Source organism: Copidosoma floridanum, unplaced genomic scaffold (assembly GCF_036245765.1).
Source record: "Copidosoma floridanum isolate Cflo_tuat_1 unplaced genomic scaffold, Cflo_Japanese_pri ptg000030l, whole genome shotgun sequence".
NCBI lineage: Eukaryota > Metazoa > Arthropoda > Insecta > Hymenoptera > Encyrtidae > Copidosoma > Copidosoma floridanum.
In genome coordinates this window covers 25675887-25699001 of record NW_028321907.1, presented here as the reverse complement: position 1 = coordinate 25699001, position 23115 = coordinate 25675887, and the positions used below count along the sequence as shown (strand labels likewise).

The window sequence follows — 23115 nt, the reverse complement described above, 5'->3', positions numbered from 1 at the left end:
TAACGCTCACCCTGTTCGCAAACGTGTATTTCTTAAAATTTTTAAGTGAAGTAAAACAACACGAGTGATTCAAATTTTACTGCGTTACATCGATCTGTAAAATGGATCTATTCAAACAGAAACAAAAATATTTTTTAACGCGTGATAGTGACAAGCCAGGATCCGATTTCATAAATTTTGATGAAAATACAAGAGACAGTAAAAGCGCTATCATATCAACTGCAAAGGTATTACTGCATTCGTATCCACTCAACAAGACGGCTACGAAAAAAATCGTCGTTGGGCTTCATTATAATACACATCGTCAGTGTTTCGAGCCTTTGTTGCAGTTTTCAAAATGTCAGTTCACAGGAGGTGTAATTATAAATGCATATGTATGGAGCGAACTTAAAGATCATTTTTCTTTTATAAATGATTACTTTACTGATAAAAACACCCGTCAGATGGATCGCATACAAATAGGGAATATCGAGTTGGTATTCACATCATCTTACGGAAAGAAATCAGTTATTTTTGATAAAAATGAATTCAGTGACGGAGAAGATGCTGATGGGAAAAAAAAAAAACGTGCGATTCAACTATTGTTATGCAGCACTATACATTTTTAGGACTCGCTCAATCTGTCATATGTGTGGATTAAAGACTTCGCCAAATCGAAAGTGTAGCAACGTTAGTTACTAAGTGTAAGGAATTTATAGTGAACGAGTTAATTGTTTTATTAGAAAGTATGACTGAAACGAATAAAACCACTGTATCAAATTTGGAAAAGCTGATAAAGGAACACTTTTCATATTTACGAAAAAATGTCAAAGAAAATCTTTATTCTACGATCGATAATTTCTTTTTAGAAAATAATTTCGACATGGTATTTTTAGAGTTAACAACGTATTGTCTAGAGATTTTTTTAAATGACATAAATATTAAATTAAATAGGATTAATAATGTTGTATCATTGTAATATAATATATGTATGAAATACATTTTTTAATTTATTTAAAAAACCCCACCCACCACCCGCTCCTTATACTAACCCTTACGAAGAGCGGTCAAGAATTAGAACAAATTTTTGAATTTTGCAATTTTCAAATTCTGTCACGCTTACCAATCGGCACAGTTGGAACTTGGACGCCTTAATTTTTCCTCTCCAAAAAAAAAATAAATAAATAAAAAAAAAAAAATAAAAAAATAAAAAAATAAAAAAAAAAGTTACCGACCAGGCAGCGTCGGTAATAATATTCAAATTACGTGGGGCCACCGCGCGCCCTCTTCCGCGCATACTGGCTACCCACGCAGGATCACGTGGCCTGCCAAAATAGGACCCCGGCCACGCCCCCGCTCTCGCCGCTAGCCGTATGACATATATCTATGAGAGTATCTGGAAAAATAGTACCCTTACTACTGATATGTCTCTGCAATAAGATAACATACGTTCGTTGGCCTACCCCTGTGCTTATGATAACGTCTTGTTTAAAAGCTAAAATTGATTATTTATTTTGACAATATTATTTTTCTTTATATATACAACATCGCTTACATGTAAAATACTTATTTACTAAAGTGATAATTTTTGCAATCTGACAACACTGTAGTATAAAATGAATACCCAATGAACTCTTGGAGAACACGTTTAGTGTACGTGTTGTATCATAACCTTTATTTATAACAACAGATAACGAATGTAATATACGAGATATTGGTGGATCACATTTAAATTTTACTTTAATAAAAACTATATTATGATGAAGAAAATATGGTTTGTTAGTAAGTATTATGCGAAATAAAATAAAATAAATTTAACTCCATCTTAAGCAGAACAGGGTTGATTCTATAGTCGAAGTACTCTCTAGTTCAACGGTAGAGCTATAAGCTGGCACCTTAAAGGCCCGAGTTCGAGACTCAGTTTCTGCATTTTTTTTCAAATATTTAATTATTTTCCTTTATTCAGAGAATACTTTATAAATTCTTTAAGAACTCTATTATTAGGACATAACTTGTTGAGTTTATAAATTCTCAATGAATTCATTTTACGTCCATATTACGGAATTTAGATGAATTCATTAAATTTACTTGATTACTAAATGAATTTATTTTGAATAGTTTTTGTCGTCTGGGTTGCTTAGTTACAGATCCTAGTATTGTTACTTACTTATGCGAATGTTAATCAATCCAATTTTCGTGGATCTAATTCCATGGATAAAAGAGAGTTACTCTACTAAGAGAGAGAGCTAATTCAGCCCAAAAATCATACAACTGTATGATATAAAAAAATATGTATTTTTGTTCCACAGGCTAACCTCCCTCCCGCTTTAAATATAGATTATGACTTCGTTTTTTTGTTGTTTTTTTTTCAATTTTTTGAATGGATTTTCTTTCTGGTTTCTGACTATCTTGCTAATTACTATTGTCAGGCACTCTAAGCATTTCTCTTTTAATTTAATAAAAAAAATTTTTTTAAATCGTTAAAAAACGTCACTTTTCGAGAAAATCATATTTTTAAAAATAATCTAAAGATTTTAGAAAAAAGAAAAAAACGTGAAAGAAAATACAGCGATACATAAGTAGACTAAATAAAGCACTTTCTAAATATTAGTAGCGATATAATTTTCTGAATAGTTGTTAAATAAAAGGCATAAAGCAACATTATTAAAAAATTTAAAAAACACATCTCAGTATTAAATGTAGAATGTTAAAAGATACTGCAATCGCTATAGTTTTAATTCATCATGATGATTAAATGGATGAAGTTTCTAAGGAGTCTAGCACCATTCAGCTTCCATTAAATTTATAACAATTATTGGCGTAGTTTTTAATTTCAGACATTTGAAGTGATAATACATGGAAAAAACACAAAAGTTATTTTACATAGTATTTCAGTTACAGTAAAAAAAATCATGCTCTTCTACACATAAATTAAATTTTGAACATATGGTCAATTATGCTTATCGTTTAATTTTTTGTTTCGAAAAAAAAAAAATTACTGTAAACTAAAACCGTAACACTTAGAAAGTAGCACTCTGTGAATATATATTTAGTTTCATGTATCTTAAGTTAAATGATTATAAAAAAAATTATTTTTAATTGATTTATTTTTAAAATGATGTATGGACGAACTAATGGAATTTTCTTATTGATTGTCTTGAAGCTTTAGGAGTAACCTACTTATATAAAACATTAAATTATTATCTCATTTCTAAAGGTAAAAAAATAATGTTATTAGCTCGGACTGTTTATGCATCTGAATAACTTTCCAAAAAGTGACTAGTTATAAGCTCTTCTGTTTACTGATAAATTTAAACAATATTGAATACGTTGTTTTTAATTGGTATCAGTAAAAAAATTAAGATAAATAAATTCGACAAAAGCTTTAAAAGTAATATTTCATCGCAAATTTTTATTAAAAATATTAATCATTTAGTAATAAGCTTAAAATTTACTTCTCACAGCAAAAACACTTACTTTATGAATAATGAAATTTGGAATTTTCTAAAAGGAGATGTAAAAGCTTGTTACAACATACATCATGCAATACATATAGGTGTTAATAGGCCTAATGAAAACATTGAAATAAAATTCAGTCTTACGATTCTAATTAACATTCGTAAAAGTCTTTCACCTAATAAACTGTTTTTAAAAATTAAAACTACCAAATATTATAAATACATTCTTAATTTAAAAGTGAAAGATGTATAGTGCAATGTAAAATTAAGTAATGATACATTAATAAATACACTTTTCTTAATTTTATTTCCATGTTTTACATACGATTTGGCAGCATTAACGTTAATATATTGTAACGTAATTTGACTTTCTCGCAAAACAGCTTAGTCCTACAACTCTTTTATTTTGTGCAACAGGTTCAGTACCTTTTTATCTTTTTGAAATATTAAAAAAAAATTAATTCTTGTTTGCAATACTTGAAAAACTATATTTTTTTATCTTTATTTCATGTTTTCTATAAATTTATTACAATCTTATTTTGTGTATAATTTCTTAGAAAATTTTTAAACTAACATTGATTTATCACTATAGAATGCTGATTCCTTTTTTAGTCCTCATTATTATTAATTGTGTTTTTGAAGATAAATACGAATATTACATGGTAAAATTGAACTCAGTCAAAAAACAATAAATAAGCTTACGGAATGTTTGTACAGTACACCTCGCCAGTATCTCTATTTGCCACGCAAAAACAAAAATCCTCTCTCTTTTTTCATTGAAATATGAAGTTAATATTAATTAAGTTCAACTCTTTGTCATCAATTTTAAATTTGTTAGTTGTCATAGAAAATGCTAAGACTAAAGAAAACTGTTTTCTTCTCAAAATAATTAGTAATGAAGATGCATTTTTTATATTAATAGTTATTTGTGGTTTAAGAACTTCTATTCTAATTTTTTCTCTGTTTCTAATTTTTGATAAATTAAAAAAAAAAAAATCGTATCAAACATTAAAAAATTACTTAAATATTAAAAAAATTGTTGTAAGTAAATAAAAATCTTCCGTATATAAAACATCCGTAATGATATAATTTATTCTTTTTCTTTAGTAGAGGTTCGTTTATTTTACTAATTTAATACTTACCTTTATAGTTATAGCTTTTCTCAAAGATTATAATTTATTTATTATTTCTTGTTTAGAATAATAATTATTTAAATTAGCTTGTTTTCAAAACAAATACAAAAATTTAATCTTAAAATATAGAAATAAAACCAACGAAATCGTTATTAAATAAGTAGTTTCTTCCACGATTATGCTTCGATATCTTCTTCTCTAACGAGAAGTAATCAACCAAAATTTTCCCCTTAAACTATAAAGTTGTTTCTTTAGAAAATTTCCATATTCATTGATCACGTTCAGTCTTGTCTTATATTTTCAAATTTTTTTGTAACATCATACAAGTCTCATCCGTGTAATTAAATCCACTTCATTTTACTTTTTTTTTATTCTGGGCCTTTTAAACCAGTTGTACTATTCGTTACATCTGAAGTTAAATAAAAAGTTCTATTGTGGTCATACTTTTTGGAAGTTGAAAGGTATACAGTGCTAGTGCAAGCCATTGATACATTTTTATCCTTGCAAAATTAAAATATTAGTTTCAAGTTCTTATAAAAAATTTTTGTCTCATAATCCAGGACCAAGTTTAATTAAAGTTTTGTCATTCTGTTCTCATAAAATTTCAAAAAACATTTTTTTATTACTGTTTCATTAGATAAACAATACACAAAAAGTTTATCTAAAGACAGTCATTTTAAGAGTGTTTCTACGTCGTTATAAAGCATGTATATTTGGTATTAATACGTTTAATGAGTGACAAAGGTCATCTTTTAATTTAAGAATCTTATTTTTAAAAAAAGTTTACGACTTTCGTCATTTACATCAAAATCTTTTGTAAAACCGTTTTTATATTTTTATCATCTAAAAACGGACAAAAAATTATTTTAACTAAAAAAAAAGCAGTATAGCATTAGTGTCTTTGAAAATATTAATCCAAGAAATACTTTTTTTGAAACCCACAGCGATAGCATTTTTCTAAAGGTTTTATAAGTCATATTTTTATGCGCTCTCTAACTTTAACATAATGTTGCTCTTCCTACTTAATTTTATAGAAATTGAAAAAAAGGTGACGTACAACAAAAATTTTCCTTTATTTGTCAATTGTAAATGACAAAGTCAAATTTTTTTTGTCATTTTTTATAAAAATTTCAAAATTGTACGATTTAATCGAGATATTGTAATTTTAATACAGTGTTATTTAATATATTCAATCATTATCTAATAGGTCATTTTATTCCTAAAATTATGAACAAATTACCTTGAATGCAACTGATTTCATTTACACGTAAGTATACGCCAAAGTTTCTGAGTTGAGATCAGCAATTCCGAAAACAAATAGTATACACAGTGAGGCATCTATGTCAGAAAATGGCTTTTTTGCTATATTGTCTATTTAAATATCAGAAAAAATTGTAAAAAAGTATTATATTTCTTACCTAGGGAGTAAAAGACGATAATTCTTTTAATTTTACGTTTATTGTCTCCAAAGATAAAAAAGAGGTTAAAGTAACATTTTTATTGCTGCAGGGACACAAATGTATTTATTTAGGGCGATTCATGAAAGAAGAGGAGTCTGATGGGGACTTGGTTGGGTGAGGGAAAGTAGGGTGAGCCAGTAAAAATTTACAGCTCGTCAAAATAAAACGAAAGAAAAACTACTTTGTTACGAGGGAGCTAGGGAGAACAAAGAGGAGCAGAAGAAGAAGAAACTTGCTTAAAATTCTTACAATCATATGATGTAGGAAGATATGAGTATTCTGCAAGTAGTAGTTCTAACATAGAACTCTCTATTGCTATCGAGAAAAAAAGTTTGCGTGAATGTACTGAACATAGATTAGCAATACTTCAAATAGGCCATTTTATCTGACTTGTTTCTATTATAGTCATGACTAATTATTAGCTATGGCACATCAAAATTTGCTATTAAACTTTTACCAAAATTTGGAAACGATTGGCTGAGTAGTTTTTAAGATTTTTGCAACCATGTAAACAAACTCTGTGTCTTCACATAACAGTTAGATTTGAAACTATAATCTGTGTAAGACTTGCAAAGCCTGGATGATTAATTAGTATAGATTATTTACCTATATTTACCTATATAAACAAAAAATTGTAATATTTTAGATTTGAAGGAAATATTTGATGTCCGAGCTCTACGAATTTATACTAATAATTATTTGTTAGTGCTACTTTAAAAATGTTAAGTCTACTATACAAGTATATCAAATTGCATACTTTCTTGTTTTAAACATTATTTTTATAAAAAAAAAAAGTTATGTGATATAATTTTTTTTTTTTCGGAATTACGGAAATTGAGACGTATAGTTATATTTTGAAAGTGAAAGATTGTGGGGGAAATAATTTCAGGTTTTTGATGCACAAAAGTGTTTGATAAGTGAAAAAATGTAATTTTGAAAACAAGGGAACACAGATGACTCCAATAAAGACTAGCACAACTGAGATTTTGAATATTATTTTAAAAATGAGATAACTATTGTTAGCCTTCGATTGGGACCTATCTAGGTGTTTACTCTGACACAGTAAATTCTTTTCTGTAATTTTAATGGATCAGATTCTTGCTTATAACGCTAACATTAGGGTCTTACTTTCAATAGTGAGATATTTACTGCTTCGTTGTTTTGTCTTTTATTAATATTTGATTTTTTTTGTTTTATTAGTGAAAGAGTTGAACTAAGCACCAAACAAAGGCATATTTCTTTAATTTAACAGACCATCTACATGTCTTACATGATAACAGCGAAGAAGACAATTACAATCGTTGATTTTTCAACATCTTAACATATATTGTGTATAAAAATAAAGTTTTGACCCTGTAATTAAATAAAAAAAATACATATTACTGAAATGAGAGTATTTTCTGATTTAAAACCGAAATTTCAAAATGTCGTACTAGATTTTTATCGACAATGAGTGGCATACATCAAAGTCTGGCAAAAAATTTGAAACTATAAATCCAGCGACCGAAGAAGTTATTGCTTGTGTTCAGCATGGTGCGGCTGCAGACATAAATATCGCTGTAGAATCTGCAAGAAAGGCTTTTAAGTTTGGTTCATCCTGGAGAACTATGGATGCATCTAAAAGAGGATTTCTCTTAAACAGACTAGCCGATCTAATGGAACGTGATCGTCAATACATTGCTGTAAGCTTATCGATGTATTTAAAGTTCTCGAGTATTTTTTAATCTTTATTTTTTTATTGTTTAGTCCCTTGAAACTTTGGATAATGGTAAACCATATTCAGCATCTTATAATTTTGATATATCGTCAAGCATATCAACAATGAGGTACTTCGCAGGCCTGGCTGACAAAAATCATGGAAAAGTTATTCCCATGGATGGTCAATTTTTTGCTTACACCAGGCATGAACCAGTTGGTGTCTGTGGACAAATCATACCATGGAATTTTCCATTTCTAATGGCAGCATGGAAACTGGCCCCTGCTCTTGCTACAGGTGATAAGAATAAGTTTGTCATTCAAATAACATTTAAAAGGGTGAAATATATGAATTGTTTAATAACTAAGTTATTTATATATTGAGTACTCTTTTTTAATAAATTCAAATTTTTTAAAAAACATTTGGTCTTTTTTATAAAACATTCTATAATTTTCAAAGGCAACTGTATTGTGCTCAAACCAGCAGAACAAACACCACTTTCTGCCTTATACTTAGCACAACTAACAAAAGAGGCAGGATTTCCCTCTGGCGTAGTCAATGTTGTCCCAGGTTATGGTGATGCAGGTGCTTCTCTAGTGTATCACCGTAACGTTGATAAAATTGCTTTCACTGGCTCTACAGAAATTGGACAATTGGTGCAAGAAGGAGCTGCTAAGACTAACTTAAAAAGAACAACGTTAGAATTAGGAGGAAAATCTCCAAACATTATCTTTAAAGACGCTGATTTGGATCATGCTGTTGAAACTGCCCATTTTGGTTTATTTTTTAACATGGTAATATTTTAGTTCCTAATAATTTTTCAATACAATGAATTTATTAAAAATAACTTTGCTCTAAGCAGATAAATAAATTATATTATTCAGTATGCAAGAAAAAAGTTTTAACTTTTAAGGGACAATGCTGTTGTGCTGGTTCTCGAACATACGTTGAAAGCTCAATTTACGATGAGTTCGTTGAAAAAAGTGCTGCTAGAGCTAAAGCCAGGATAGTTGGAAATCCTTTTGATTTGAATGTAGAACACGGCCCTCAAGTAAGTTATGTCTTCTTATACTTACAACATGAGCAGAGTAAGATATAAATTAAGTTTGTATTAATTGCCTGTATAGTTATTTTCGTTAAGGGACTAATTTATGTGCGTTATTTGACACTCTCTACGTCCATGGGTATTAGTGGTAATCTGTATGAATGGCAACGTTGCGTGTTGTTTCTTCTTAGTTGGCTATAGATAACTCAGCAGGGTTTACGTTATATCATAACTAACGCTATTTCTGCAATGCTTTCATTCAGGGTAAGTGTCTAAAAATAATTATTTTCACTAAGGTGTTTATCCGTAGGCATGTATGTGTGTATCTATGTATTTAATGAAACATATAACGTCACAATTGCTAATATGTTGAGATAAAAACTGTAAAAGTCATGATTTCTCTAACTAATTTTATTCTTATCTTCAGACAAAAGCTATTCACGCATATATTTGACAAAAAAACTCTGTCTTTGAAAAACCATACAGAATATAAAATACTAGCAGCTCCCCGTCTCGGCTTCGCCCGAGACTTACTAAATAAAATACCGTAGTGTGTTGACATGTAACGTGAAACATTTCAATTTAGAAATTTTACACATATTCCTGATACATCTCAGAATAAAAATCTTCTTATTGAAAAAATATTTTTTCGGAATCCATATAGTTTATTTGGTCAAATAATGTGTAAAAATTCAAAAAAATAATTATGCTAAAAAGTACCGTGCGTTCTTTATGCCATAAAATGATCGGTGGCCATAAGAAGCCGTTGATTTACAGTTTCTCCCGTATAATTCACGAAAACGGCTATTTTTTAAAGCTGTTGAAATTTTAAACCACCAAAAAATTTACATTAAAAAAAAAATTTTTTTCTCATATCTCACAACTTTATTACCTGGGTCCGTACCATATAACTATTTTTCTGTACATCGGCCTATGTTATAACATAGGCCCGCGAAGCTAAAAAAAATTATATGGTACAGCTCCAGAGCAACAAAGTCCTGAACCTTAAACCCTACATTTTTATTGCCACAAAAACACAAATACATTTTCTACTCATTAAAAAATCTGAAGTAGGATCTTTAAAGATTTCAGAGATTGCTGTGAGGGTACAATGAAAAGCTGATCTCTCACGTAATGGACTCTTTAGTTGTCGATTTTGACGCTGCTGTTTCAATCTCGATAAATTTTCTGCGTCAGTTTCTTGACGCCTAAGTAAAATTGTATTTATTAGATACACTTGAAGTTCTTCTTCCAATTCACCCTCTTGCGACTTTTGGCATGCTTAAAATTAGTGTGACCCCTAAAAGCTGTTTTCTGTCAACTTTGTTAACTTCTAATATATTTGTTGGCAAGGTAGTTCGACGTCCGAGGGTCCTAAAAAAGACTGGAGAGCTTCTTAAGTTAACTCTTTCTTGACTGCAGTTAACAGCAATTGTGACTGCCTGGATACCTCAGGGTAATCTTCTCTGGCTTGCTGTTGAAGACCCAGACTGATTGGGAGGAAAATTACAAAGTTCGAAGATTTGGGGCTAGTTGTAGTGCTCTTTCCCAACGTCTCCTGGTATAACGTTGAAGATGTTGGTGTCTAAAGCACCTTTTTTATTTGCAGATTCAGTTGTTTTGATGATCTTAGATGGGAAGATTGGTTAGTGATACTTGTCCAGTGGAGGCTGTCCCGTTGGCTCAAGTTTTTTTTCCTTCATAGCTGTTATAGGTTTGCCCAACGCAGACCTTGGAGAGGATTAGTGATTCCTGGTTGAATGCTTAGAGTCGAGAGGGTAGTATAGGGTCGTCGGTCACAGGGTTTTCCAGCCTTGCGAAGAAAAACTCCGCAGGTGACGTCTGCTAGTGAATGGCTGACTTGGTTTAATAGTGCCCGTCTTTAGTTAATATACTCTTTTAGTCGACGAATCGCTTCCGGAAATGGTAATAAAAATGGAGTTGTTGGCAACGTAGTTTACACTTAGGTGGATCCTAAAAAGAACCGATGAAATTGATGGTTAAGTAGGGAACGTATATACTTATAATGGCCCTAAAAAGCGCCAGTGGTAAAACTGCCAGGCTATTCTTATTCCTGATGATGAAGAGGTGGCTACGGTTGCTTAATTCTTACCCTGGGAGTCTCGATGTACGGAGACTGTGATGGAAGGAGGTATGCCGCTGACCAAAGAATATCTTGTCTTGGGTCGTTCCCCGGATAACCAACCGCTTATCGTTAGACGGGAACATGTGGGTCAGCGCGTTGGGGACGCGACGACCAAGACGGTAGCCGTTGTGGCTGCCCATGCCCCTCAGAGCTGTTTTCCCTTGCTTACATTTGTAGCCACAAATTCTCTAACTGCACTAGGTGAGATGGTGGAACTACCACACAACTCTGATGAGTTGGAGCAGATTGTGCTCTGGCTAGATATGTCTCCTGGTATTGTGGCAGAGACGGCATCGGTTGGAATTAATTTTTTTTTAATTGATTGCACTCGTCGAGATTCAGGGTGAATGGACACCTAGGTCTCTTCCCCCTTAGAGAAGAGTGTCGTCCGTAACCGGGATACCCAGCTGCAAGACTATCATCAGCATTCTCTATATAGCTCGTTGAATTGCCGAAGCTCGACTAAAACACTATGGAGACGCTCCAGCCTATTATAACCACACTTTTTTAATTATGTTACAGGTAGCTTCGATTTTATGTCGACGCCACCTAGCGGATTTCACTGAACTAAAGTAAAAAGCTGGCGTATTTTTGCAAAACTTTGAGCTCATTTATTGCTATTGTTGTTAAATTTTTTAAGATAAAAACTATACTAAAACCACCTAGCAAGTATCATGAATCAGTGTGCAAAATTTCAACAAAATCGGTTCAGTAGTTTTCGTGGTTAGCGATTACAACGGTTTTAGCGCTTTTGCTTTATATATTATAAGAAAAATCTTGAAGGAAAACAATAAATTTTGCCATTTGTTACCTATTTTTGGTAAAAATTAATCATTAACAATATACGTAATAAATCTTTGTTTAAGGTCCCCGTGCTCATAGAATCAAAATATTATTAATGAAAAAAGGTCGATTTAAGTACCTCCGTTGATTGTGGGTACATGAGAAGAAGCCTAGATTATTTATTCGAGGATTTCCTTTTTATCTTTTACTAGTAGAAAAAGAAAAAAATTTATTTTAACTCTAGAAATTTATAATTGTTACATTATACATGTATTTCGATGCAACTTTTAATTGCGAAGTTGATTCATAATATTAACATGTATAATGTGCTTACTGGTACCCTTAAAGGTGATCCCGAATCCACAGAGAAAATATTACAAACTCGTGAATTCAAATAATTCTTGTTATATTTACAGTTATATCCACGGTTATCGTAAAGCTCTGACGTCAAGTTTTTGGTATTCATGATACAGTAAAGTTACACAAATGACATCAAAACAACTGGTTATCATTCACATCAAAATAACGCAAATACAAAGTATCTTTTGCAGTTAAATGTAATGTAGTTACTGTACATATCCCAAGAGAAATAATCAGATAAAACAGATAGTTATCATTAAAACTCTAAGCATGGAATGCACTGATATTTAAATTAGCATATTATGACTAATTTTGGTGATCATAAAAAAGTTACAATACAATTTTTCAGTTGGGTGTATTTAATTTTTTATTAAAATTAGTTCAATTTTTCATTTGAGTATATTCAATTTTCTAATTAAGTATATTACGCATATTTGAGTTTCATTGTGAGTCCTGTCGGTAATGCAGACAGCTATCTCAATATTGTTTGTTATATTAACATTTGTAACTACTACTTAGCTTCAAGTATTAAATTAGTTTCTAAAAATTAAAATTTTTTTTGTTTGGTGAGTACTATCTCATTTTTATATCTATATTGTTCTTTCAACATTCGTATGTTTTATTCTCTGTTACTTTAGTCTCTGTATTATCCTCTTTATTTTCCTATGTATGACTTGGTATGTCTGTTTTTCTAATTTGATCACATAATGTTTGATAAACTCATGATTTGTTTCTTCATATATGCTTAGCTTTTTACCTGTCTTTAACCTTGTACTCTCTCTGTTTTTGTATTTTTTATCTCAGCTGTCGTAATAATCATTTATTCTGTTTTTGTGGGTCTGTGGCTTCTTTTTCTTGTGATTTTATGTATGTGTTTGTATGTTCTTATATATGCACACATGGGCGCATAAACTCGCGTATGCACGTAGGAATTTGCCTTCTTGCGCGCACTAAGTGCCGATCCCCATTTTTGATATTAGATCTATTGTTTAACGATATGTTAATACAAAACGTACACAAATTCTGTTTGAGTACTCAATTTTTAAGTTATTAGATACAATTTTTTTTTGTTTCAATTTAATATTACGGTTATTGAACAAAGTTAAAATTAAAATATCAAAGGATGATTTGAAACTGTATGATAATTCTGCGTACAAAATGATAAAAAATTTAATGTTTCCATGGGTTTTCAATGAGTTACATATGATTTGTGGCTTTAAAATTGATTATATTTTTATAGAACTTATTACGACAGTGCTATCTTTTAGTTGAAAGAATTTTTCATACGGTTTTATATATAAGAGGTTGAAACTCTGAAAAAAACACAAAAAAAACATTTTATTACAAATGTTATATTAATGGATCAAATTTTGCATATTGTCTGCATTTACTAAGAGTTATTAAACTAAAAGACAAATAACGTTAATGGTTTCTTCTACCAATGCTGAAAACATATAATTAATAACATGATGATTATACTGAATACGTTTGTATTGATATACATTATTATACTAAATAAATTATCTTCTATGGTTGCATTCTGCGTTAGAGTTAATAAACCGATATCAGAATCATGACTTTGAGAAAATATGTGACGAAAGTAAATTGAACATTTAATTTCCCCCTTCATGCCACCCCACCACTTATCACCCCACTTTACTAAAGCACATACGTGAAGAAAGAACTTTTGGAATTTTGATTCTTATACTCTAATTCTTCTAAAAAAAAAAAAAACAGTTTTCCCAAAATTGAAACCAGTAACCTCCTGTATGCTAGTCAAGTACTGTATTTACTCTGCCAGGAGCTAACTGTCTTGATATGTAGAGAAACCCCTTACTCATTATTATAGTGTTGTTCGTAACTTATTTTTAATTAAAAATTTATTTACTGCTTGTTGTTGAGTGATGTCTTGCATAAATAAATAAATTTATTATTTCATTTTATCTAATTTTTCCCTTTCTTAATAATAACATTTTAAGACTCTTAAAAGAGTCATCCTTAATGAAAGTTGTCACCCAACAAAGCAGTTTGTGTACTTCGTGGCTCTCAGAAGTTTTAAGTGACAACCGAAGCAAGCCGCTAAGCCTCAATACATGAAGTCAACAAGAACCGTTCGCATAACTTTTTAATGTTATTGATAAACATTCTTAAAGCACGTGGAGTCCACATCAGTCACTTTATATAAATACACACACACATGTACATATAACACATAGACTTTTGTCCAATAGCACAAGAAAAAAAAGAGAGCCCCCTGGAAAAAAATAGTTTGCAGAAAGTGCATCAACGATAATGCCAATCAGCTGGAGAATACTAATAATAGACATGGCGTTAGACATGTTCATAAAAGGACTAGCACCTATGATAAGTCAGCAGGTAGATGCGAAAGAACCTGCTTCCCTAGCCGATGCCTTCGATTATGCGTTAAGATTATAAAGCCGAATGAGAGTGAGGTATAATCCTAGACACACGATACCAAGGACTACCTCGCAATGATTTGAGAAATACTTTAAATAAGTCATATCAACAGTAGAATAGGTATGGTATCCTGACCATTCTCGCTGGATTAAATAGGACAACTTAATCAACAAAAAATCAACGATTAGAATCACAATGCTAATAGGCAGTATAATAATTATCAGAATAATAATAGACAATATCAACAATATAGTAATAGACATAATTACTTTCGAAATTATCAGAATCAGGGAAGGGAGTTTTTATAATCAGTTGATACCATAACGAGAATCTTAACGGTTATTATACTAAAAAAAAATGCTAATTGTAATCCTCAGAGGTCAGAGTTATAATAGATACCCCCAAAATAATAATTAAAACCAAAAAAGTTTGTGACCTAATTATCAACGTCAGATTTATCAAAATCCGTACCTACTAGGAGATGACTGTTGGCTACATCATTTAATCTCTCAGGCGGCTCATCCCAATCATCGTTTGGAGGTGAGCTCCCAAAGACAAAATTCAACTCCTACAATGAATTTTTTAGCGCAAGTAATGAACATAGCAATGGAATCAAAGTCGTCCACATCGATACGTGCCAGGGACTTGGCGTATACGACGAGTCTACAAGCATAAGGCTGTCTGTGCTAGAAGGAAAAAATCGCTTCATCACACTTATACTCGATAATAGTGCTGCTACAAACCTGATTAAATTAGACCGGTTGCACCCATATTCACGTGTAGAGACTAGTAAAATTATTAATCTTACCTGAATTACACCCCACCTAATTTTAACTAAAAAACAACGTATGCAACTATACAAAAAAAAACTTACAATTTTTCATGTGATTCCTAACGATTTTCCTATCAAAAATGGTGGTCTATTAAGTCAAAACTTTTTTAAAGAACGACAAGCTACATTATCGTATTATCATGATGCTACAGTATTAGATGATAATGTAATGAACCACATTCTTTTTTTTTTTTTTTTTAAACTCTTAAAGAAATAAAGCTATTGGAAAAAAATAAGAAAACAAAAGGCAATCAAACTTAAGCAACAAAGGCAGGAAAATCAAATTCTAGCTACTATTCCTAATACGAACAAGGGAACAGAGTGTCTTAAGGATAAAATTGACCAACAAAAATTATATGACGAATACATCGTACGCCAATCCAAGAAGTCAAATATACCTAGTTACAAAAAATTTACCGACATAAAAGCTAATATGCATTTTTTAAATGAATATAACAAATTGATTTTATCAGAGAGAGGTGATGGTTTTATAAAACCCACTGATAATAAAACTAATGAAAGTGGCATACTCAGGAAAAATAATTAATTAGACGACCAAGATATATTCAACCCCATAGCATTGAACAGAGTAAAAATGCTCCTAGTGTGTAACAACATTGCCCTTATGAAGAACAAAAAGACACTAATAAACTAACTGAATACACAATTAAGGCTTGAACACGTCAAATACTAAGGATTAATTTAATTAAAACCAATATAACTGAAGGATACTCGTCATGAGTTGACGTAGGACATGTAATGTGTATCTAGGGAAATGAATAGTAAAAAATAAGAACGGCCAATGTACTATTATGGCAATAAACACTAATGAGGATGATGTTACAATTGAAATAGATCCAAGAAAAATTCTATCCTTCAAATACATTACACCTAAATTGGACCTCGATACAAGTAGCGAATATGAGAGACCAATGATCATAAACAAACAAGATAGAATATAAGGCCTTAAAGAATTTGTACGTACCAGTCGCTTAAATCTAAAAGAATAAGACAGTATTTATCGACTGATTTCCAAATCCTCAGAAATTTTTTTGTTACCAGAAGACCTTCTACCTTGTTCTTATCTCGTTGCATATAAAATCCTGACAAAAAATAACATCTTTATTAATACTCAACAATATCGTCACCCACTGGTACATAGAAAAGTTCAAGAAGAACATGTAGCGAAAAAACTTAACGATGGAACAATTGAACCTTCGTCATCGCCATATAGTTCATTTCCCTGGATTGTTCCTAAAATAACTAATAGCCATGGAAATCCAAGATGGAGAATAGTAATTGATTTCGGAAAACTTAATAATAAAATTATTGGTGATGCATATCCACTACTTAACTTCGTAGAAATTATGGACCAGTTGAGAGGATCCATATATTATTCAGTTTTTGATTTGGTAAGTGGATTTCAACAAATTCCTATGGCTGAACATAAAGTATAGAACAGCATTTACGACACGTCATGGACATTACCAATACAGACGAATGCCCAAAGGCTTGAAAAACGCACCTGCCATTTTTCAATGACTATTAGATCTCATGTTAAGAGGCTTATTAAATGTTGAAACGTTAGTATATTTAGATAATGTTATTATTTACGCTAAAGGTCTAGTAGATCACGACCGTAAAGTTAGTTTACTTTTCGACTGGTTAAGATCAGCGAATATGGTGCTCCAGCCAGATAAAGTTTAATTTTTGTGAAACCAGTAACATTACTTGAGCATATAGTTAGTCAACGAGGAATTGAACCAGACCCTGAAAAGATACAAGCCGTTAGAGAATTTCCTCAACCAAAAACTGAAAAATATTAGACAATTCTTAGGACTAGCAGGATACTATAGACGTTTTGTTTAAGATTTTTTGAAGTTAGCTAAGCCATTATCAGATTTATTAAAAAAGAGAAAAAAATTTGAATGGACCAGAGTGCAAAAAAATGGTTTTCACATACTAAAAGACCATGTTTGTCAAGAGCCTATTTTACAATTTCCTGACTTTAGTGAATCATTAAAGTGAACAACATATGTATCTGACTACGCTATTAAAGCGGTATTGAGTCAAGAAAAGGATGGGTTTGACCATCCTGTTGCTTACCTTACAAGAACTCTAAATAAAGCCGAAATAAATTATTTCACAAATCCAAAAGGAATGCTTAGCTGCACTATACGCAATGCATTATTTTCGCTCGTATTTATTAGGAAATAAATTTGTTCTTGTAGCTGATTGTTGAGCTGAATAGCTTTGCCATCAACGGTACCAAGACTTAGATAATTCCCCCCTCCCTTCTCACTCAGCTGTTGCGTGCGGCGGTCATGCGGGCTTGTGGCAAGATGCGCAGTTCAGCTGAGCCAGTTCCATAACACCCGTGCTACAGCTAACATCGTTACGTCGTTATAAATATCTACATACTAAGATTACAGAGTGAGACTGTAGAATGGCCGTGCTACCTTGTATTAATAAATAGAGTTTAAGAGTTAATACTCTCTTCTGTAAGTATTTATTTAACCTTGTGCCCTGGTCACTCATCCCATACCTCCGTTAGGTTATGGGCCCAGGGCACGCGGGCCACTACGCGGGAGTGGTTTTCTGTCGTCCTCAGAAAATCAAAGTGTTGAGAGTGTATTGTGCTTTATAGAGCCTAGAAGTAGAGTAACAGATAAAGAAAGGCCAGCACAGAGAGAGCGAGTGGCAACCAGATCACCCTCAAAAAGGGTGCACTACCTGCATGTTATCACCAGTTATTTTAGAGGGGAGTGAGCAGCACCAGGGTAAGTGATGCCATCTCCAAGGAGAGTTTGCCCGGAAACGGGCCCAGTGGGATATTCGTGTGAGTGCGTGTGTGGCTTTGTTCTTTTCTCTCTGCTATCGAAACTGGTGCTATTGTCGGAGGTGTTGAGGCAAGCGAGAGCACCCTGCGCTCATTTTTATTTTTCTGAGAAAGAGTTTTTGTTTCCGCACGTGTGTTTCCCCGTCCTCCCTTCCTCCTCTGTTGATACATGGTTTGCAACAGCCATTTTCGTTGGCGGTGCGCCGCGGCGGTGGGTGCATTTTTGTCTTATGTTTTAAGTTGATGGAGTGAGAGAGATAGAGAATATAGATACCCAACTTTTAGTAAATTCTCGTCCATGAAGAAAGGAGAGTAGAGATGTTCGAGTGCGCACCTGTACACGCGCGCAGCCTGAGAGTAAAATCTCTTAGCGTAAATTTGTGTGCTGTGGTGTATTAGAGACTGCAGTGTGGGCAGATGTGTTGTTTATTATTACTCTCGAGCACCTTTGCCTTGGATGGTTGTGTGTGTTGCGTTTTTCTTTGCTTAGAGATAGACTAACAGTATACGTGAAGCATATCTATGCATGTTCTCGTTTTAGTACTTCTGTGTAATTGCACACGCACACGTGGTGGCACTACTTTGCTGTAAGTTTGTCTCTACTATGCTGCAAACCCTGAGCAAAATTTTAGTTGCATGCACACATCCAAAATCTATGTTATCTATATTCAGTGGTGTGTCTCGGGATCTTGATCAGTGGAAAGTGTGCTGTGCGACTGGAATCTGATGCGTGCGTGAAATTATGACTCGGTAACTGATTGCAAACACGCGTTTGGCGCGGCCGGGAGAGCCCGTTTTTTGTTTCGATCCAAGAGAAATTGACATTCGTTTTTCTTGGTTCAGGAGCACTCAAATGACTCTTTAAAATTACTAGAGGTTACCTGTTAAAATACTACAAAATATTTTAATATTTTTGAGTTTTTTTAGTCTATTAGAGCCCGGAAAATTTAGAGCTATTGTGAAATTTCAGAGTATTTTTATTTCACGATAACTTTTAGAATACAAGCTTAGAATATTTAAGAGTATTGCAAAATTCAATTGTTAATTGATAATCAGAGTTGTTAAGATAATCAGAGAGTTATTATTTAAAACTGTGATTAGAGCATTTAACCAACATAAGTTTGAGTCAATTGCGCAATTCCGTAACAAATGGAGAAGCTGTTGCGCATCGTCGAACAGGACAGCGATAATGACTAATTCTGGGTAGAGAACAAGTTCATCATCAAGAAGGCTTAACAGCCGGTCAAATCATCAGGCTAAAAATTTAGGGCCTGGTTTACTCCTTGGCTCAACTTTGGAAAAGGTGACAGCAGATCAGCTCGTCTGCCGAGGCCCAATGGAACATCGGCGCAGCTAGCTCCTTCATTCCAAGAGTCCTGGTTCCCCACCGTCTGTCTACCCCGTCATCCCTGATTAGTGAGAACACTCTGAGGGTGACGAACATCGTGCACCTCTCGGTCATAAATAAACTTGTAGACTCAATGAAAAGCTTAGAGTCTGCCTTGGCTAATCATTTCGAGGGAGTCAAAGAACTGAGCAAGAGTCAAGCGATCACGGCTCAGACCATGAAAGAGGTGGTCGACAAGATGCTGGAGGCATTAAAGGACAATCTAGAGGCTGAGTGGCTGTGCATGAGATATTTAGAGGTAAATAAAAATTCCAGAGATAATCCTAATAAAATTGTTGACTTAGAAGCTGACAAAAGTATAAGTCGAGCACTAACAGAGAGTTTTAGTCGATTATCCAACTACCCAAAAAATATCAATCAAAAGAGATTACAAGCTTACACAGAAACAAAATTTTGAATATTTAGATTGATTATTTAAAATCTGAGCTGATAAGTAATGATTTGATCGATGTTATCAATTTGAATCACAATGGTCCGAAAAATTTAACTGAGGAGGCCATAAATAAAAGAAAAAATTTAGTGAGAGACATAATCATGAATCACATTAATGAATATATTCATATAAGGATCCTGGACGTTTAAGAACCGAAAGAGATCACAGAAAAATTAATTTCGTTTAAAACAACTGAACTGAATGTGATTCATACATCTGTAAGAGCTAAACGATATAAAATTAAGATTAAAATGGGAGAAAAGAATGTAATGACCACTAGATTTTGCCTTTGACTTACAAAAAAGACAATAGAGTTCACTTTACTAGCAAAGATTATCAACCAGTCACATCTGTTTCAAGACTGTTCAGATCGATAGGTGCGCTGAACTTTAATTATTCAAAATCAAAGAAACTAAACGTTGGCCAAATAATAATAATACATTATGGAGGACATAATATACTGTCAATCGTTATTAATGAATCACCTACTAATTTAATAATTTAAGAAAGTCTTACAAAAGCTTTAAAATCACTCAGAAAAATATTATTAAGACGAAATCTTAAAAATTCCAAAAACGGATGATCTTACAGACAAATTAGAACCTGGATTTAAGAACGTAATAAAATAATACAAACTCTACATAATGGTCCTGATAAAGGACATAAGGAAATAAATCGAACTTATCGGAAAATAAGAGAATGATTTTGTTGTCCAGGCATGAGAAATCATATTCTTAATCATCTCTGACATTGCAGTAGATCTTAAAAAACAAAGATTGAGCGAATAAAAACGAGAGAACCCCTAGTACTTATAGGTACACTAATTGAAGCTTTTGATAAAGTTTCTATTGATACCATTGGTAAATTAAGAATGACACCAAATGGTAACTGCCATTTGTTAACCATACAGTGTAATTTGACTGAGTACATCACATCAGTCCCTGTACCAGATCGAAGATCAAACAAGCTTAGCAATGCACTCGTAAAAAATCTAATATTAGTTTACGGTGCGTAAACGCAATGAAATCATATTAAAACATAGATAAATCAAAACTAGTTCCCCAAAAATAATATCCTTGTAAGAGTTACATTCTACATGTCTTCCAGAAAAAAAATAATGATGTGGATTATATTGACCATGTCTTAATGACATTAGTGCTTGAAGGTTGCGCAGATTTAAACTATGTTGATAATGACAACTATATTATGGAACCACTAAAAACGTACTCTGGATATCCTGAATAAACTGTTATTACAAAAATTAAAAGAACTGATTGAAAGGTAGTGATATGGCTTGATATTTACAAATTCATATTGGGGCACACACCTACTCAAGGATCAAGTGAAACCTTTCGATATTGTATTGTGCAGTTTTCTTATCCTCATTGCACTACCTACATAGAAATGGACCTCTTGAATTGAAAGATAATCCGATTAAAAAATCTTAAAGCAACACTATTGCACATAACAAATACCGTGAAAACCCATGCGGGAGATAACATTCTTCCACTTCCCAGTACACGAACAAAAAGACTGACAACTTTTAGAATGATTGGAATTATTGCTGAAGGACTTTTCGGCTAAGTCAAAGAAGACTATATTAATGTTATGAACACTAACATCAATAATTTGCATGCTGATAAATAGGAATATATTATACTGTATGAACAAAATTGTCATATTTTTTCAGCTATATTCAAAGAACTATATAACACAACTAAACGCCATGAGTATATTTTAAAACAAATTCCTGATATATTAAGCTTAGGCCAAGATTTTACTCTCGACAGACATGTAATACATTTATTTACTTACCTTAGAGGAACTGAGGCTACCTTAGATCATATTATTCGTTCCCATGAAGATCTGATTGACATCTTGCATAATTTACAAAGAGGTCAAGCACATCTACAGTTATTTTCTCCAAGTATATTCAGAATCGTAGCCCAGGGTGTGACGAACCTAGCAGGAGACCTAGAATTTGTTGCACCAATAGAGAACATTTCTGCTGGAGAAATAAGCACTCTAAGCAAATTAGATGCTTTGTATCAAGAAAATAAAACCATGGTAATATTACATTTGCCGCTGATAGACTGAACCCCTTGTAATCTTTATAGATTACATCCAGTCATGATACCTCAATCTGGAAAAAATAGATCTGCCTACAAAAAACCATCGTACCCGTACTTTGCAGTTGCAGCAGATCATAATTTGTATTTACGCTTAAACGAAGTTACATTCAACCAATGTGATAAAACATTATATAGTTACATATGCTCAGCTACAAAAACGAAAAGTCAATGGATTTACTCACCAGCTGATAATTCATGGTTATTCTTGATACCTAATAAAGAACAATTAAGCATTGTCTGTCCTAATAAAATGGATCGATAAGAAAGAGTGAAAGGTATAGGTCTTTTATTAATAAATAATGGGTGTACGGAAAAAACACACAAAGTAACCTTAACTAGTGAACGTAAGATCATTACTTGGATACAGTATACCTATCAAGTCACAGTGAACTTGAACTTAACTATATCATATGAACCCTTAATGGGCAATACTGCCTTTCATGATGGAGGAAATATGAATTGGAAAGTTGGAGGAGAAACAAACTTTTTTTTTTAATACGTAATGTCAATAAAGCAATTAATAATACAATTATAATACCAATAGTTATAAGCAAAGTTGTTTCAACAAAACTTTACAACGTAGTGTCTTGGAAGAATTTAAACTCAGTGCTTATAAACTTAATAGGGATACTCGGTGACAATTGACTTCATTAAATATTATTGTTTTACACAAGTTGAAAGACTATTCATAATTTTTATTATTTTGTTAAGAAGCTCAGTGTTAATATTGTTTAAAAAATTAAGACTTTTTTGGTATTGTTAATATACCAGTTGTAATTAAAGTTTATAATTATTATATTCATTTTTTTATTCATTTGTGTTGCATGCACATACCCATCTGATCTGGCACCTCAGAAGTGCGCTAACATCAGCACTTAATAATCAAACATTAGAAATAAACAAATAGTTGGACTGCTGGTGCTGGAGCCTACTACACTCCACAACTATTACTTCCTAATTGACGGTAAGATCAAATGATAGTAATATAGTGCA

General features: G+C 32.3%; 1 protein-coding gene across 1 annotated transcript in view; it reads left to right on the top strand.

Moving 5' to 3' along the window:
- The window catches only part of Aldh (Aldehyde dehydrogenase), a 121483-nt gene that overhangs the window by 77158 nt on the left and 21210 nt on the right, over nucleotides 1-23115 (top strand). Inside the window, exons 2-5 of the mRNA XM_089596266.1 lie at nucleotides 7467-7712; nucleotides 7777-8023; nucleotides 8186-8520; nucleotides 8640-8777. Coding sequence (XP_089452392.1) covers nucleotides 7467-7712; nucleotides 7777-8023; nucleotides 8186-8520; nucleotides 8640-8777 — 966 coding nt within the window. The remainder of the gene's footprint in view (nucleotides 1-7466; nucleotides 7713-7776; nucleotides 8024-8185; nucleotides 8521-8639; nucleotides 8778-23115) is intronic.